This window comes from Talaromyces stipitatus, genomic scaffold (genome assembly GCF_000003125.1).
Source record: "Talaromyces stipitatus ATCC 10500 scf_1105507295541 genomic scaffold, whole genome shotgun sequence".
Classification (NCBI taxonomy): domain Eukaryota; kingdom Fungi; phylum Ascomycota; class Eurotiomycetes; order Eurotiales; family Trichocomaceae; genus Talaromyces; species Talaromyces stipitatus.
The window spans coordinates 1,857,578-1,874,777 of record NW_002990115.1 but is presented as its reverse complement, the minus strand read 5'-3'; the positions used below and the strand labels follow the sequence as shown (position 1 = coordinate 1,874,777).

The 17,200-nt window shown below is 47.6% G+C and overlaps 8 protein-coding genes across 10 annotated transcripts, besides 4 other annotated features; 4 read left to right on the top strand and 4 right to left on the bottom strand.

Moving 5' to 3' along the window:
• Nucleotides 1–55: 55 nt before the first annotated feature.
• Nucleotides 56–811, top strand: TSTA_030250 (uncharacterized protein; the record flags this gene model as incomplete). The annotated part of the gene is made up of 2 exons (XM_002480147.1): nt 56–703; nt 770–811. 2 exons carry the CDS (start codon nt 56–58, stop codon nt 809–811), a joined length of 690 nt encoding a protein of 229 aa, XP_002480192.1.
• Nucleotides 812–817: 6 nt separating this feature from the next.
• On the bottom strand, nt 818–3,413 carry TSTA_030240 (actin polymerization protein Bzz1, putative; the record flags this gene model as incomplete). The annotated part of the gene is made up of 6 exons (XM_002480146.1): nt 818–1,301; nt 1,357–2,509; nt 2,559–2,639; nt 2,692–3,219; nt 3,285–3,311; nt 3,369–3,413. 6 exons carry the CDS (start codon nt 3,411–3,413, stop codon nt 925–927), a joined length of 2,211 nt encoding a protein of 736 aa, XP_002480191.1. The 3' UTR covers nt 818–924.
• Nucleotides 3,414–3,930: 517 nt separating this feature from the next.
• On the top strand, nt 3,931–6,097 carry TSTA_030230 (ATP dependent RNA helicase (Dbp5), putative). The gene is made up of 6 exons (XM_002480145.1): nt 3,931–4,390; nt 4,453–4,615; nt 4,674–5,168; nt 5,231–5,468; nt 5,521–5,721; nt 5,775–6,097. The coding sequence occupies exons 1-6, from the start codon at nt 4,318–4,320 to the stop codon at nt 6,048–6,050; spliced, it is 1,446 nt and encodes a 481-aa protein (XP_002480190.1). The 5' UTR covers nt 3,931–4,317; the 3' UTR covers nt 6,051–6,097.
• Nucleotides 6,098–6,254: 157 nt separating this feature from the next.
• Nucleotides 6,255–7,534, bottom strand: TSTA_030220 (uracil phosphoribosyltransferase). Of its 3 annotated transcripts, none has more exons than XM_002480143.1 (3): nt 7,223–7,534; nt 6,594–7,109; nt 6,255–6,496 (listed from the first exon to the last, which is right to left on the bottom strand). In XM_002480143.1, the coding sequence occupies exons 2-3, from the start codon at nt 7,010–7,012 to the stop codon at nt 6,298–6,300; spliced, it is 618 nt and encodes a 205-aa protein (XP_002480188.1). In that variant the 5' UTR covers nt 7,013–7,109; nt 7,223–7,534; the 3' UTR covers nt 6,255–6,297. The 3 variants fall into 3 exon arrangements, with proteins under 3 accessions (XP_002480188.1, XP_002480187.1, XP_002480189.1); XM_002480142.1 differs by having other exon boundaries at nt 6,594–7,096; nt 7,223–7,241; XM_002480144.1 differs by having other exon boundaries at nt 6,594–7,244.
• Nucleotides 6,554–6,582: a microsatellite.
• Nucleotides 7,326–7,372: a sequence feature (CT-rich).
• A 54-nt stretch (nt 7,535–7,588) lies between the features above and the next one.
• TSTA_030210 (GTP cyclohydrolase II, putative) lies at nt 7,589–9,340 on the top strand. The gene is made up of 5 exons (XM_002480141.1): nt 7,589–7,725; nt 7,776–8,732; nt 8,788–8,932; nt 8,984–9,120; nt 9,174–9,340. Exons 1-5 carry the CDS (start codon nt 7,615–7,617, stop codon nt 9,177–9,179), a joined length of 1,356 nt encoding a protein of 451 aa, XP_002480186.1. The 5' UTR covers nt 7,589–7,614; the 3' UTR covers nt 9,180–9,340.
• Nucleotides 9,341–9,463: 123 nt separating this feature from the next.
• TSTA_030200 (polysaccharide export protein (CAP59), putative) lies at nt 9,464–12,282 on the top strand. Its single transcript, XM_002480140.1, has 3 exons — nt 9,464–10,165; nt 10,215–10,440; nt 10,503–12,282. Exons 1-3 carry the CDS (start codon nt 9,566–9,568, stop codon nt 10,952–10,954), a joined length of 1,278 nt encoding a protein of 425 aa, XP_002480185.1. The 5' UTR covers nt 9,464–9,565; the 3' UTR covers nt 10,955–12,282.
• Nucleotides 11,369–12,374, bottom strand: TSTA_030190 (mitogen-activated protein kinase MAF1; the record flags this gene model as incomplete). Its single annotated transcript, XM_002480139.1, has 2 exons — nt 11,369–12,307; nt 12,369–12,374. 2 exons carry the CDS (start codon nt 12,372–12,374, stop codon nt 11,369–11,371), a joined length of 945 nt encoding a protein of 314 aa, XP_002480184.1.
• An 830-nt stretch (nt 12,375–13,204) lies between these two features.
• On the bottom strand, nt 13,205–13,828 carry TSTA_030180 (AP-1 adaptor complex subunit sigma, putative; the record flags this gene model as incomplete). Its single annotated transcript, XM_002480138.1, has 3 exons — nt 13,205–13,491; nt 13,559–13,639; nt 13,786–13,828. The coding sequence occupies 3 exons, from the start codon at nt 13,826–13,828 to the stop codon at nt 13,205–13,207; spliced, it is 411 nt and encodes a 136-aa protein (XP_002480183.1).
• Nucleotides 13,829–15,882: 2,054 nt separating this feature from the next.
• Nucleotides 15,883–15,960: a microsatellite.
• A 1,107-nt stretch (nt 15,961–17,067) lies between these two features.
• Nucleotides 17,068–17,111: a microsatellite.
• Nucleotides 17,112–17,200: the final 89 nt, after the last annotated feature.

Below are 17,200 nucleotides of genomic sequence, written 5' to 3'. Positions count from 1 at the left end.
AGGTTCACAATCGCAATCAAATAACCCATAATATAAAAGAAAAAAAAGAAAAAGAATGGACTACATAGAACGCCTCCTAGCTTTCATCCTCCAAAACCGCCGCGGCCACGACGATGGCCTAATCCCACGAACACCACCATTCGCGCACGTCCGCGAACCAACAATCACCCTCGAATGTCCAGATATCGGACCAACGGGATCAAAAATTCCGCCAAAATATGGATTCTTTGAGGCTGGGGAGTTTCCTACATTGAAATGGACGTTTCCTCCAACGGAAACTGGAGCAGAAGGACAAGAGGATGGAGAGGGTAGGAAAGAAGTGAAGGAATGGTTCCTAGCAGTCGAAGACCCTGATGCGCCAATGTCAGAGCCCGTGGCTCATGGGTTATATTACTCTATCCCCGCGGAACGACGCTCCGTGTCGCATGAAGATTTCAAGAAATTATCATCTTCTGATAGTACCGATTACTTCACGCTCAAAGGGGGGTTCAAATACGGCCTAAACAGGCGGAAGACAGTCTACATCCCCCCGCGAGGATTATTGGGTCATGGACCTCATCGGTACTTTTTTGAGATTGTGGCGTTGAGTGAGCCGATTGATACGGAGAAATTGAGTGTGACGGGGGCTACGAGGGAGGAACTTGTCAAGAAGCTTGAGGGGAAGGTTATTGCTTGGGGGCAGTGGGTTGGGGTGTGGGAGAGGGTTTGATTGTTCTCTTTGTATTGCGTGTATACCTACTTGATTGTAGATACCTTAGTTGTTTAATAGCATATTGTATTGTACGGGCAGCTCCAGGATCGATGGATGTAGTGGTAGATATGCTTCTATATACCAGTTAAGCCTATATACTAGTTAAGCCATAACGTATGATGCAAAATAACAGTAGCGAATAAATATGTACAAATGGCCTACGAATAAAAGACCTAAACCTCCTGAATGTAATTCGCCGGCACACTCTTCACCTGCCCTCCCTTTTCAACTTCTGCCCACCCATCACCACTATCTTTACTAACCAACACGAAACGATCCCCCTCCGACATGCTGTGTTCAGCGTCTGAGCGTGCTTCGTAATCGTATAGAGCTTCGACGTATTGTAGCTTCTTTGCTCCACGTCGAGGCGCGACTGCCGGTCCGACCTTTTTCGTTGTGGTACTTCCGGCTAATGATGCCGATGAATTCGAGTAAGTCGAAGGTGGTCGCTCGGTCAATGCTGGTGATGGTGCCGGTGCAAGTTCGGCGTATGCTGACGGTACCAATCCTTCCCGGGAACCTGCCCTTACACGCATCCAACCAGAACCATCTATGGGATATTATTAGACAGGCACTCATGTCACAGATAGGAAAGAGGTACTCACCATCAGGTTCCAAGACAACAATTTCCTGCCCTTCGTTTACAGTCACCTCCCCATCACCACCAGCTTGATATGCATAAATCATCTTTCCTCTCTGCTCGCTCTTATTTAAGGTCAGAGCCTCAGCCGGAGTCGGGCTGACATACTGCGTCGGAGGTGGCGCGAGAACCCTATGTCGTTTGGTGGTTGTCGATGTAGAAGGTCTAGATGGTGCAGCACTCGGTTCAGCGGGCTCTTCGCCCGATGGCTTTGAAGACGAAACCGAGCCGGAAACAGATCGCTGCGCGCTGTGTGCATATCCCGAACTCAAAGAGTTCATCGTATCTCTACGAGTCAAAGCCGGCATCTCTGCTCCCGCTCCGTTTGACGGAGAGGGGGTAGGCTCTGAAACAGTAGGAGCAGATTGTGCTTGCTCCTGACGTTCCGCCTTCAACTTTTTCTTCTCCTCCTTGGTCTGCTCGCCAGGACACTCTGCCGGTACCTTCATTTGACACTTGCTGTGACAAGTATATCCGCAATCGACACAGTCGAATCCCTTCGCTGACAAGCCCCATATTCTTTCACCGCAGAGGTCGCAGTTGGTAGGAATCTTGAACGTCTGAGATTTAAAGTTATGATTTCTCGCTCCTAGGGACAAGTCGCCTACCACAGCCAAGATGGTCAGAGTTTCAACCTCCGCCGTCAATCTCTTGCGCTCGGTCTCGTGGAGCTTTTCTTGCAAGTTGAAAATTGCCCTTACCACATCGACTTCATCTCGTTTGTCTTTGCCCTGTCTTACGTTATCTCGAATACGCTTAGCAGCTTCAACCTCTTTTGTTTGTTTTTCTGCCTCTAGTTTTAGTTCTTTAGCCTGGACCTTGCTTTTCATAAGCATGTTGCGCAAAAACACTTTTGCAGATTCGTCCGTGATCATCTGATCATCATCATGCCATACGGGGCTCGGTTCAAACACTAGATTTGGTGGCTCCTGACTTTGAGAGGCGTTGTGTTGGAGAAACATCATTGAGTCGAGTTTTGGATTGTTGCGCGGGATTTCATTCCCAAGATGTGTCAAGAGTTCGGTGCTCTGCGTCAAAGCGTTCTTTTCCAGCTGAACTGCAAGGGACCAGAAAGCGTTCAACTTTTCAACCCGGGTTTCATTCAAGTCTCCCAAGCTCTGGAAATATTTTAGCGGTTTCTCTATTGGGTATCCATAGGACACTTACATCGAGTACTTCGGGAACGTATTCATGATAGAACTGGTTTTTCAACTTGTTCGCGACGTGGATGTTGATTATATATGTGTTCTGTGGCGCCGTCAGTAATCACCACAGACTTTAGAACTCCACAAGAACATACTTTGGAATTGCTCATTTCCAATAGCTGCTGCTGATAAGCAGCCTGTGCCTTTGTTTTGTTGTAGTCAAACGAGGACTCAGTCTTCTTGCGGCGGTTTTCCACCTCCTGACATACTCCGTCATATTTTCCCTTGACCTTCTTCAACTCGCCAAGTGATGCTTCCCGTTCCTTTTCCAACTTGCCATAGAATTCGACATGACTTTTGCGCAGTTCCTCGTATCGAATGGATATATTTTTGAGCGGGTCGGCCACCTGGGTAATTAAATCAAGACCAAATTTATCGCGCACAGCTGCGTGTGATTCCACCGTGGTCAATTGTGTAGACCAGGTCGTCAATGATGCTGATTCGAGCGATCCGGGTGTCATGGTCGGCGTGTCTCCCACACTGAGACTGCTGATTTTCTTCGCTTTGCGATCCGAGTATTTCTTGCATAATGCCGACAGTTTGGACGCATATTCTCGTTCAATTCCGCTTCTTTCACGGTAGAATTGTTGTATGTCGTCTAGCCAGGCAATCCCGTTCGAAACCTACCAGGTTTAGCATTATCGTCCAACCTGTCGTATAGGAATAATTCCCAAATATAGCGACGTACCCACAAGTTTACCGGCTTGAACGCATCCTGTAGGGAAACGCATGTTATTAACGAGCTTCAGCAGGCCACGTAGCATGTCCATACCTTCAATTCCGCCCCGAATTGAGCATTGAGGCTGACCTCGGTCATGATAGCGCTAGATTAAACCCTCGTTGCCTTCAATTCATATGCGCCGTGAATAGATAGAGGCATGCTCTCCCCGAATCGCTCGATCGATACAGGTGAGAGTCCAGTATATGACGTGGTGTAGCGGGTGGCTGTGCAGTCGAGATAACGAAGTCGTAAATCGGGAGCACAGTATGCACGCAATATACTTGCTCTATGCCTTTTGTTCAAAGACGGATCTTGAGGAGATCCTTGATATATCAGTATCGAGAAGAGGACAGCCAGAGAGGTTGAAGAGTGCCTGATCGGAGCTGCTGGAATGTCCACCAACCGGGCAGGTGCACACAGCGCCGTGTAAATTACCGTATTTGCTACTAGCCTGATGTGTGGGCGCGAGGGGCATTAAGCATCAGGGACGCATGCTCATTGGTTAGTCCTGTTTCAATGTGGTACATTATCCGTATTCTAGATACAGTTACATCATATGCTATGAGACATCTCTACCAGACGGTGCTGTACAGCAGATAATCTCATCTTCCTTGTGTGTCATTTTGGATTTGAGTCAATATCATCTTATTCCTGCTTTTACAGATAAAATGCCTCATTAATGTAAGGGTTTGCCCTGAAAATCTGAGGCTCTGTGTTTGCTTGATCCAGAAAAGGCTTAGCGTCTGATTTAGCGGGGAAAAGCTGCTGCGACCTTTTTGCTGTTGTCGGGTTTCCTCGCCGCATCCCTTTAAAAGTGCTACTTACATCTCCCAATCTTGGTGATTTGAGCTCTTGCTACTGTCAGCAGGCTCTTTAATTCTAGTTAACAAGATTTGATATCGCTTCTCCTCTCATTCCTCTTGCTGCTCAATTCCGTTGCTGTGCGGCGGGCTTCTCTACCCCTCTTCTCCTGAGTCTTCCGTGTTAAAGCGTCGCAAACATGGCTTCCGAGAACCCCAACGAGGGCAAATCGCTTGCAGACCGTATCACCAAACCAGATGCAGAATCTACCGGTACGCTTCCATTGCTCCTTATTTCACAGCTTCGACCTAACATTGCCACGCCTCCGCTACAGAAACACAAACCTCAGGTGGTGCTGACACAGATGGCGCAAGTGAGGTCCAAGGAGGCAGCAACCTCCAAGAACCAGAATACGATGTCGAGGTTAAACTGAGTGATCTGCAAGCCGATCCTAACAACCCTCTATTCTCTGTCAAATCCTTTGAAGATCTAGGCCTGTACGCGTCTCAATCTAACCTCACATAGACGATGATCTAACATTACTGTATCTTCTAGGTCGCCAAGTATTCTTCAAGGTCTATACGCGATGAAGTTTTTGAAGCCATCCAAAATTCAGGAGCGCGCCCTACCTCTGCTTCTGCACAACCCTCCCACAAACATGATCGGACAGTCTCAGTCCGGAACTGGAAAGACAGCAGCCTTCACGCTCAATATTTTGAGTCGTCTGGACCTTAGCACGGACGAAATGCGAAAATCGCCGCAGGCATTGATCCTTGCACCCAGTCGCGAGCTGGCTCGTCAGATTGGAGCCGTCGTCAGTGAGATGGGACGATTCATGGAGGGCCTGTCCGTTGCAATGGCGGTTCCTACAGAAGGCAAGCGACCTGGACGATTAGAACATCCGGTTGTTTGCGGAACGCCGGGTACGGTGATGGATCTTATCAAGAAGCGAATCTTGATTGTGAACAAATTGAAGGTTCTTGTTCTTGATGAAGCTGATAATATGCTTGATCAGCAAGGTCTGGGGGATCAGTGTATTCGTGTCAAGGGGTAAGTGAGACTTAACTCAACTCTGCTTTGGCATCTTGCGGCAGAGCTGACATTACGAACAGTTTTCTCCCAAAGACCGTACAAGTTGTGCTATTCTCTGCTACATTCGACGACCAAATCCGTCTCTACGCAGCGAAATTCGCTCCCAATGCAAACAAAATCTCACTCAAACAAGAAGAACTCACCGTGGAGGGAATCAGACAATTCTATCTTGATTGTGTTGATGACAATGACAAATATAATGTTCTCGTCAAGTTCTATGGACTTCTCACTGTCGCCTCATCTATCATCTTCGTTCAGGTTTGTTTGTCTTTCATCTACTACGATTGTGACCGTGCTAATGTTTCAACAGACCCGTCAAACTGCTGCCGAAATTGAGAAGCGCATGACCAAAGAGGGTCATACGGTAGCGTCATTGACTGGTGGTGTCGAAGGCTCTGTCCGTGATAAAATCATCGATGAGTTCCGTGAAGGTCGGGCGAAAGTCCTCATTACCACCAACGTTCTGGCACGGGGTATCGATGTTTCGACGGTTTCGATGGTCATCAATTATGTACGTGATATGATTCTCATGCCATAACCATTGAATTACTAATATTTGTTTAGGACATTCCCGAACATTACGCCCCTGGTAGATCACGCACGGCGGATCCCCAGACATACCTCCACCGTATCGGTCGTACCGGCCGATTCGGCCGTGTAGGGGTAGCCATTTCCTTCGTTTCGAGCAGGGAGGAATGGCAGATGTTGATGGACATTTCGAAATATTTGCACACCAATATTGAGGGAGTCCACACTCGTGATTGGGACGAGGTGGAGAATCTCATGAAGAAGATTATCAAAAATCCGCGTGCGCGAGGTGACTTTCCCACGACAGCTTAATTAGATGCAGATCACTCTCGAAGAAAAAGAATAAATCATGATTTACGATACCTACCAATACTGATTGATCCAGTTAGATCATAACATGTAATTGAACCATTTCAATGACTTTACAAGCCCTGTCATTACACTTAGAAAACACTCACGTGAGTGTCAACCTACTTAATCAAGGATACGTATACTCTATTCGGAAACAAGCCAGAACCCAAATGTTAAATCCAATTTATTTACTAGTAGATCTACCCAATCAATGTGACAGCCCAGTTCCAAACAGACGATCACCAATATCACCTATTCCAGGCTCAATATACCCGTTTGAATCCAAGCGGGGATCAATAGCCCCAATCACGAATTCGGTTCCTTCAGGCCAGGCCTTTGCTGCATGCTCCAGACCTTGCTGGCTGGTCAACATTGATACAAAAGTGATGTGTTCAACGCCCCAGTCTCTGCGAAATTTGTATTAGTATGTATGGAGGTACACCGCAATTTGAGCTCGAGTGATTAAAAAGAAAAAAAAAAAAAAAAAAAAAAAGCAAAACATACCGCAAAGCCTCGATAACAGCTGTAGCTGTCCCACCCGTGGCAATCAATGGATCTATAACATACACCCGTTTGACATCCGTATTGTTGTTGGGCAACTTATTGTAGTACTCCACGGGCTGCAACGAATACTTCTCCCGAAACATGCCAATATGATAAACAACCACATCTGTATCAGGCGCAAACTGCGACAAGAATGCATCACTCATCCCCAAACCAGAACGTAGTACCACTATCAATCCGATTTTGCCGTGGTCGGGCTTGTGGTTTTGCGTTGCTTCAACAGCTAGGATGCGAGCAATTTCGGCGGTGGTGGCCCGAACTGCGCTGCTGCCCAGTGATCGGTCACGCAGATGGTTCAGTTTGGACTCGACGAACGGGTTAGTGGAGATCCGCGCGTTGGCGGGTAGAGTTGAGGACATTTTGGGTCTTGTTTGTGCTTGTTAAACAGGTTTGGCTATATTTTGTGTGTTGGAGAGTGCGGGCTCCGGGATGGACAGTTGGATCTGTACGGATTCGCTAGCCCTGGTTAGCTTGAACCGGTATATTGCACTTGATTGAGTCAATGACAGAATTGACTGTCAATTCGAATATCCCCTGGATTGAAATGCTCAGAGTATTAAACAACGTACGTAACTCGGGCAGGATAAGCAATGCGGGGAGCTCCGAGAGGAACCAGGGTCTGAGCTTATCACGATAAGCCCCGCAGACCGAGATAGCTAGACGACCACGATTGAAAGAAAGAGAGAGAGAGAGAGACAGAAAGGAAGAGCAAAGAGAGAAATAAAAGAGAAGAAGCGAAATTGGGGGAATAAGAGAAAGGCAGAATGAAGTGGATCAAATAGATTACATGCCAAAACTAAACAGAGAGAGAGATTACGCCGGCAGAAAACGGAGATAACAAAGCAAGATAAGACGGATCACATGGCTGATGATGTATCTGGCCAGCTGGACCTTTTTAATCTTCTCTTTTCCTCCGATAATCTCTTTTGCAAAATACATACTCTTGTATCTGTTCATCCCAATGCCTGAATCTATTCCCATCGCGACGACCCAAGAACCTGGTGTCCATCCAAGTGAGGATGTGGGCTCACCTCCCAAGTCGCCCAAGTCTCAGTTCAGTAAACATATTCTGGTTAGTTCGGCCTCTCACTGTGGGTGTCCATGCTCTAAGGAAGAGGATAGTTAACTACTTACCCCGGCCAAAACGGTGTCGACCCCGTACCGCTCCAATGGGGAGCTGCAGACGCAAAGTCCCGCGGTCCAATTGTAGCTTCGCGCCATCCATCTCAGTTGAAACGCCGCAATGCTATGGGTGCTCATGGAGGTAGTTATAGTATTTACAATGCCTTGGCTATTGCCGCTGGCGATCTACCAACAGACTTCAAGCCGGATTTCAATAACACAGAACCAACATTTGATTTCCCTCAGCAACCTGCATGGAGTGATCCCAAGAAGATCGTTTCCCTCGACCCTTTCGGTCATGATATTGTGAAGCAGTTCAAGAGTTATCTAGACGTTGGTTGGGATCTACGACCGTCAATGGCTATTACTCGCGCGAATATGCGATTGGCTGAGATTGAAAAGGCCGTCAGTGAAGGCCAGATCGAAGTCGACGGCTCAATCGTCGTCGATAAGAATGGAGATGTACGGGTGACCAAAGTAGCTGTTGAGCCGGTTTGGTATTTACCGGGCGTTGCTGAGCGGTTCGGTGTCGATGAAGGCACCTTACGTCGGACGCTGTTTGAACATACCGGGGGTAGTTATCCGGAATTGATTACACGGCCGGATTTGAAAGTCTTTCTTCCTCCAATTGGTGGATTGACGGTCTACATTTTTGGCCCACCAGAGCGAGTGTCGGATGAGAATGTGCGGTTGGCTCTGCGGATTCATGATGAATGCAACGGTAGTGATGTCTTTCAGTCTGATATTTGTACCTGTCGACCGTATCTCGCCTTTGGAATCCAGGAAGCTATCAAAGAGGCTCAAAATGGAGGCAGTGGGGTGGTGATATATTTCCGAAAGGAGGGGCGAGCTCTCGGCGAGGTCGTGAAGTATCTCGTGTATAATGCTCGAAAGCGTGGTGGTGATACTGCAGACAAGTATTTCTTGAGGACTGAGAATATTGCCGGTGTCCGCGATGTAAGTTTTCACATCACATTGAGACGTGTGTGGAGAGTCGCTCATAATATGATAGATGCGCTTCCAAGCTCTCATGCCAGATATCCTTCACTGGCTTGGTATAAAGAAGATTGACCGAATGCTGTCCATGTCCAACATGAAACACGACGCTATTGTCGCTCAAGGAATCAAGATTCTCGAACGGGTTCCAATTCCAGAAGGTAGTCAACCTGAACAGAGAGATAGAACAGATTGACTGACTTTCTTCACAGAAATGATTCCCCAAGACTCCCGAGTCGAGATCGACGCTAAAATCAATGCCGGCTATTTCACAACGGGCAAAAAGTTTACAATGGAAGAGTTGGCACAGGTCAAGGGGCGTGGATGGGAGAAATGGGAGGATGTTACGGTGAGTGCCTAAATATTCTCAGAGAGAAAGGTTACTAATCATGATCATTCTAGCATTAAACATGTCGAACGTACATATTCTGGATTAAGTGGTTCGTAAGAAAATTAGGGCACAACCCTCAAATAGTATCCATGTATGTCGCAATGACAAATCTGTTCGACGCTGTGTGATCTATTCAAACAAAATTCTATATACGAAAGCATCAATATCCATCATATCCAAGACATCTTTATTCAGGTTCTATTACTGTAAGCATTGGCAGAGACATTACCAATATTCTTGGCCTGAGACCCGAACAAGCTAACTAGCCCCAATTAAAAGTTAGATGCAACTGTCTTCACTCGTAAACAATCAAACAAATGCAATCATCACCTCAACTTTGTCGCTCATTAGATGAAATTTCGATAATTTTCGTATCTTATAGAGACGACTAACCGCTGTCTCCATGCAACTAAATGACCGCCTAAAGTTGCGTCGCTATGGCCCAACCCGTCGACTTCTCCGCATGGGCCTAATCCTAACGATCATCTGGTTCATGTTAGAGACATACTATATCCACCAACTCCTTCTCAATGCCAGTCTATTCGACAAACCAATCAAACCAGGCCATCACTACCCGGGCCGCATCTTTATCGCAAGTCTGCATTGGAACAACGAAGCAATCCTGCGCGACGACTGGAACGATGCTCTTGTTCAATTAGTCTCCCATCTAGGTCCCACGAATGTATTCGTAAGTGTCTACGAAAGCGGTAGTTGGGATGATTCCAAGGGCGCGTTGAGGGAATTAGATGCCAGACTTGATGTGCTTGACGTGCCGCGGAATATTACTTTGTCAGATGTTACGCATCAGGATGAGATATCTGCCACGCCGACGGCAGCTCATGAGCAAGAAGGCTGGATTGATACGCCGCGTGGTCGTAGGGAGCTTAGACGGATTCCGTATCTTGCGCGATTGAGGAATTGGGGGTTGTTGATTTTGGAGGATCTGGCGAGGCAGGGAATTGTGTTTGATACGATTTTGTTTTTGAATGATGTCGTGTTTACAGTAGGTTCATTCCCTTCATTCTATGAACATCTACTGATTGAATATTCAGACGGAGGACGTTTTGACATTACTAGATACGAACGGCGGCTCATATGCAGCAGCCTGTTCTCTAGACTTCTCCAAGCCACCGCAATACTACGATACTTTTGCTTTACGTGACTCTCAAGGCCATGAACCCTTGATGCAAACATGGCCGTACTTTCGCTCTTGGGAATCTCTTGACTCACTTCTCTCAATGTCTCCAATCCCAGTAACCAGTTGCTGGAACGGCATGGGTAAGTCGGTCGCTCGTGAATCTGATACAAGATACCGGATTGGATTATGCTAATCTTCACAGTGGCCATGCCAACATCCCCCTTCCTATCCCAAACCAACACCCCCCTACGTTTCAGAGGAATCCCCGATTCTCTCGCCCTCCACCACCTCGAAGGCTCAGAATGCTGTCTAATCCACGCCGACAACCCACTTTCATCAACACACGGGGTATATCTCAACCCAAAAGTACGAGTTGGATATAACCGTGCCGCATATACAGCTGTTCATCCGCTCAAACCCCAAAATTGGATTTCTTCTTCTTTTTCTCCATCTTCGTCGTTAGCTCGGATTGTGGTTTCCTTTTGGGAGAATCGGTTGCGTCGCTGGTTCACGATGCCGGTTTTTGAGAGGAGGGTTATTCGGCGGAGGGTTAAAAATTGGGAGAATGAAGAAGGGAATAGGCATGAGCCGGGGGAGTTTTGTTTAATTGATGAGATGCAGGTTCTTGTTAGTAATGGATGGGCGCATGTATAGGTATTTACTCTTAGGTAGATATGAAGATATTTAGCTAATCATGGGCGTTAGAAATAAATCATATTTCATAAAGGCAATAATAGTAATTCTGGTAATCATCGAATAATAACATCTCGAAATGAGAACAAAACAACGCCTCGTCCACAAGTGGACTGGACCACCCTCCGTCACAATTGATATTAGCATATAAACAGATATTGGAGTATCATCAAGACCGTAAAGCCACGAAACGAGAAAGAGTCATTACAAACAAAAACTAAGCAGTTTGAAGTTACTTCATAGGCCTTCGAGGCCACTGCTCTCACCAGCGGCCCAACGCCTTTGCCATGCATAATATGAAAAAGCAAAAACGTAGTGGACAGAGAAGTAGAAGCAGAAGGAGGATAAAGAGGTCATTCAGAGAATGAGGAAGTGTTACACTTCCATGGAATCAACCATCTCCTCACTCATTGCGCGCACAGCACCTATACGACGAGTCGAGGAGCTGATAGGTTCATCGTCGGAGGCCAAATCACCAAGCCAGTATCGCTGGCGTTTTTTCGCAGTGATATCGGGCGTATAGTACGAATCGTCAGGAATCCGCTTGCCGACAGGTGTCGCGACACCATCATCTTCCCACATGGCCATAATTTCATCATCGTCATGGCTCATTATCGGAATTCCGCGTAGATAAACGTAGCAAACACGTTTGCGCTGTTTATTGAAGAAGAAATAATTGTGACTCCAGATTGCGCCGTCATCATCATCATTCATATCGTCTTCGGGCGAGTACGAAAAGATGGCGCAGTCGTTAAGCGACATCTCCTCATCAATGAGTTTCCACATTCGCGGACCCCAGGCTGTCGTGGAACTGGTGCTGTAAGAACCCGAAAATGAGTCAGTCGGGGGTGACGGCGACCCGTCATCGCGTAGATGAGGTCGCAGATTGTGCAGAGTCATATCAAGCGTATTCATAACTTTCTTCAGACTCCGCTCACGACGGAAATCGGTAGGTCGCAGAACATGACTATAGTCGTAGTCTGGATGACTCGCATTCAGCGTTGCGATCAGGTAGGCAAAGGTCCTGCGACTGGAGTGTTCGGTGAGCGGACCAAAGGGACTTGATCGCGACAAGTTCAGGGATAGCGCGACGTTATTCGGAGCAGAGGCCTTTGTCGGAGGCGAAAGTGAGGCGGAGAGTTTGAGGAGCGATTCGTACTGCGATTCCAGGGATTGTTCGATTTTGTGGTAGAGTTTGCGATCGTCCGACGCTGCCTTTGTAATGTAAAGATCACATCCCCCGACAACATGTAAATCGGGAGTGTCAAAATTCAGAGCATTCGACACTTCTTCGATCTGAGGTAAAGGTAGATACTGTTTTCATAGGCATGAGCAAATAACTCTGGAATGGATAATTTCCTCTTCAGCTGCATACCTTCATCTTGAGCGGTCAAGGGCTGACTACCGCCGGTATGGATTGATAAGTGAGCGTATTGGACTGGGCTATGGCGTTCAAAAGATTCCTTGAAAAGCTATCTTGAACAGCTCGATTTTTCAGCTACAGTAACTTCTGAGAGGTAACTGAGCTGTTCGAGACGCGCGATGACGGTAATAGAAGAGGCCTTGGCTGCTATGCTAGTAACAGGCTAGGACGATTGACAGGAGCCAGACGAAGATCGTCTAGCAGGACGCCATAGCGATTCTAGATACTGAGAAAACTGAGATATATGTGATCTAGGTAGAATCTGGCAGGGTGAATGGAGAGTATGGCACAAAGAAGAGCAGACAGAGAGAGACAGGTGATGAGGCAATGCGGAGGTCGCGATTGTCGGCGAGCGACTCCCGTCACGTGACAGAGCGTATCTCGGGCCAGTGAGATCACGCGCTGACTTCACATGGACCACAACGCCCGCAATACTCGTTGTCACTAAAGTCCCATTCGCTTGAGATTGTTATCGACATCTTCAACCTGGACAGAAACAAGAAAATAGAAGAAGTTTGAATTAGTATCCCGTAAGCAAGTATAAAACTGAAGAACCCAGATAACGCCATTCGCGCGATAAAGACTCCTGACCCGAATGAAAAAGCGTATGGACAGAGAAATGCGCTGTGAATATAGTTACATAATTTTCGTCACAGTATCCTCCTCGACCTGGATGGCGGCGTTAGCGTGATTGCGCCGGTGCTGGGGCATGTGCCATGGTATAAATAATATAATAACGTATGGATGTTGAAAAAAAACAAGAAATGCCAGACCAAACAGAGCTGAAATCACCCACTCACCTCTATGTCTTCCAGACTGTCTTGCTGGCTAATACACCTCAGGACATTCTTCTTGCTACTTTCTTGCATCTCTCCAGCGAGTAACAGCTCATCCAAGATAAAGTATGCCTTTTGAAAGTTGAATATAATGTCCAATTCGCAAACGTTGCCGTAATATTTATCCATTTGCTCGACGTAGCGGTGTACGATTTCAAGGCTGATCAGCTCGTTGTCGGTGGCCGAGCAGCCGGCAATAAAGAAGAGGGAGGCATAACGACGGTAGACTACCTTTTGGTCTGTTGGAAATATTCTAGAGTTAGCCTAACTGCCGAATAGTATGCTGGAGAGTAGAGGTATGCCAACCTTTGTATTCCAAAAAGTTGCACATGCGAGTCCGTCTCGACAGTACAAGTTGAGAGACATCCTTGACAATCTTGGCTTTTTCTTTAGGTGAAAGGGTAGTGAACCATTTTGCCAGACGCTTCGAGAGAGATAAATGTCAGCAAGAATTTTGTGTCGACAAGTGTTGACTGAACCTCGAAAGCAGAAGAATGTGGTGGGCCACGACATGGGTATCAACATCAACATACCACTTTGCCTTGGCGCGATAGGAGAATCAGATAGCTGGGTCATTGTCAGAGCATGGAATTATGGAAGGAAGGAACATGCATCTTCCACTCACTGAATAGGCATTGTGCTCTTGGAATGGCCGAGGGGGGGGGAAAAAAAATCTTCTGAGCTTCGAGGGGCTTCGTTGTGGGCAAGGTGGCAGCGGGCAAAAAAAGGCGGGAGCGCTCGGAGCTCAAAGTGGTTTAACGCGGACTCCACAAGAGGGAGCTCCCGCCCGACCAGACTTGACTGACAATTTAGACTACATTCAATAAGGATTCGGCTGTGTGATTTTCTTGCTTGTTTACTGTTTGGAATAAGTATCATGCGGTGGAATGACACAGGTCGAGGCTTGTTCCATGAGGCCAAGCTGTTGTACGAATAGACTTTTACACGACACTCATGCCGACCTCCATTCGAGTGACTCATACGACCTTCCAAGCTATGGTCTTTGACGAAGGGCTATGGTAATCACAGCTGCGAGTGACGAGTGACGCTACCTAAGCTTAGCGAAGGTCCATATATCGATTGATGGGCCGCTTGAGGATAGGCTGTCATTCAAGCTACTATCCACAGGATTGAAGATAGTACAAAGCGGTTTTGCAGCCGTATCGATGGATTCCGGAAGGTGTGCACCGGGCTGTCAATGTACTACGGCCGCACCTGGCCTCTCGACCGAGCTTACTGCAACTAATGCCACTGCTTAGCAGTAGAATGTGGCGGCGGTGCTATGAGCTGGCGGATAATCTTGTCTTATGAGCGAGGCTCATTACCGTTCGACTTCAAGCATCCTGCAGTTTGAGGCTCAAATGCAACGCATAGCGCATATGCATTAAGGCAGCCGAATGGACTACGGGGGAGAATGAACTGGCTCCTATATAGTTACTGGCATGATCTTAATACCCAGTACTAGCTGTGGCGTGGGACAAAAAGCTGAGGTCCTGCCAATCTAGGGTTCGATACTCAGTCTGCTGTCTCTTCAGCTGAATAGCCGTGATCACTTGACAGGTAGAGCCAGGAGGCTTATCGTGTCCAAGTTGAGACGAAGCAGAAGCAGAAGCAGCAGGATGTCTCAGCTCATTTGCTGTGTATTTAGCTTACAGCGAAGGGTTTGAATAGCAAGCCATAGCTGAGACCTGAAGGCAGAAACCCCGTCTCTGATGTAGTACTTAGTACTTAGTACCTATCTAGGCACCAAGGCAGGGTTCATCAATCGAGGAGATAGGTCCCTGCATTGATTACACGAGATTCCGAGATCATAGATCGAAGTACGTAGTTATGGATTTGTATCCGATCTTTCTCAGGCTTCTGAGTAGAAAAAGTACTGTCAACTGTTGAAACCTGGAGATGCGGGGAAAACAAAGGGGGAGGTTGCCAGGTTACTCAGGCAGCACGAGTCATGTCGTCTCTTCAAGGCTGCAGCACCGATGCAACGTTGCTAATCCTAATACTATGGACTAGGAAAATGTCTCGTGATCGGACAGTTTGATGTGTTTCAGTACTACGCTACCATTCAGCGTACAAGATCACCATCTATGCATGTCTGTGTCTGCGCTCGCAGGTTCAGGGTCGGCTTCATCGTCCCTTTCTTTCTATCGGTGCCGCCGCTATGGCCATATTCAATGTCACGTCCTACGATGTGCTATTCCCAGAGTCAGTATTTCCGTGAATAGCCAGTGCAACCTGGTCAAGCCACGTCGGTACACCGACAGCACACTATCTCGTAATACCGAAAAGACTTAGTTGCTCTACTAGGCAATAAGGGTGGAAATCCTTGTGGTTGACGCAGGTTCTCGGCCCAGGGAGGCTGAACGCCACTGAGGTCAGAAGTTCAGCCGTTGGTTTAGTATATCGAGCGCCATTTTTCATTAGTGTAGCACTAAAAGGGAAAGCCTCTTCTTCATAGTCCTCAGACTCCAGAGGCCTTGCGTAGGTATCCCCACAATCAGGCGCTACTGTCGGAGGGATTACCTTGGATGCAGGGTGTCTTATGTAGCAGTGGCCCAGTTGTAGAGACACTTAGACAATGAAGACTTTGAGACTGGAGAGGAAGACAAAAAGAAGACGGAGCACAGAGTAGAGAGAGAGAGAGAGAGAGAGAGAGAGAGAGAGAGAGTAAAGAGGAGAGAGGAGAGAGGAGAGAGGAGAGAGAGAGAATGGGAGTGTCACGGCGGATCTCTCCGACAGGGATCGCGATTAGGTACGCTAGCACTAATCAGGATGCAGACAGCGGGACAAAGGGTAAGAAGCAGTCGGGATGCCGCTGCCGAGATTGGCAGGTGCGACTGGCCATCGTGTTGTCTGGTTGTCTGGCAGGAAGAAGGAGCGACCATGATTCCCCGGACAAAGAAAGAGCCAGGAAGCTCCAACTTCCAAGGCAGGCGGGGCCCCAGTATCCACTTTTGTAGCGGGATGATTGGCTGGCGCACTTAGCCCCGTGACTTGCAGTTATCAGCCAATCAGAGGCAGCTAGGGCTTGTGCCACATCCGGCTGCTTTTAGGGTGATCACCACGCCTGAACTTTCTCTCTACTTCTCCCTGCCGGAAACATGCACTCGCTTCCAATGGCAATCATGTATCGGCCTGCATGATGTCGGTTTCACCACGAATTTCCACTATTCAGCGTCAGCGTCTACCCCGGCATCAGTTGACCAACATGGCCTGTCCATTCACGCTCGAAGGAAGAAGGCAGTCAGGCGAAACTTTCGCCAATGACGTCCCAAGAAAAGCCAAACTGTTTAGTATCGCGTCTTCTATTGCTTAGCCATTGAGTAGTCGCGCTTGGCAGGTGAGTTGAGACTACTACCATAGTATGTGATGTCTGTTTCATCGACGCTATACCGATCCGGGCAGAAATCAGAGAGCATCAAGTTGGCTCGGTGATTAATTCTTATGCCGTGCAAAGCTCCCCACCATACGTTCTGTCGTCCTGTCGTCCTGTCTGGTTGCAACGCTCCCCCCAGCTCGAACCATGTGGGCATTCTTGAAGGCAGACCCGGCCCGTGATCCAACTCGGTGAATCATAGCTGAAAGAATTCCCATCCCTGCCCTGAGTGCTGGTTCGCGGTTGGTCAATGGTGCGTCAAGGGACCACATGGTTAGTCCCCTTCCACATGGAAGCACGACAACTCTCAGCGTGAATTCTTGGACGCGCCGACCAACCGCCTGTTTGCGGGGATGTCCTTGCTCCAGGAATTAGAGAAGGCCTATGTCCGGAGACTCCACATCATGCGTGCCATGGGACCACCGCAGAAGGAGAGAGGAAGAGAAAAAAAAAAGGTAAAAAAAAAAAAAAAAAAAAAAAAAACCAAATACAACGTCGTATTCTCACAGACCATGCAGGCGGGGAAAGTAGCGAATCTTGAGATGACGCATAGAATATAGAAAGGATCGGCA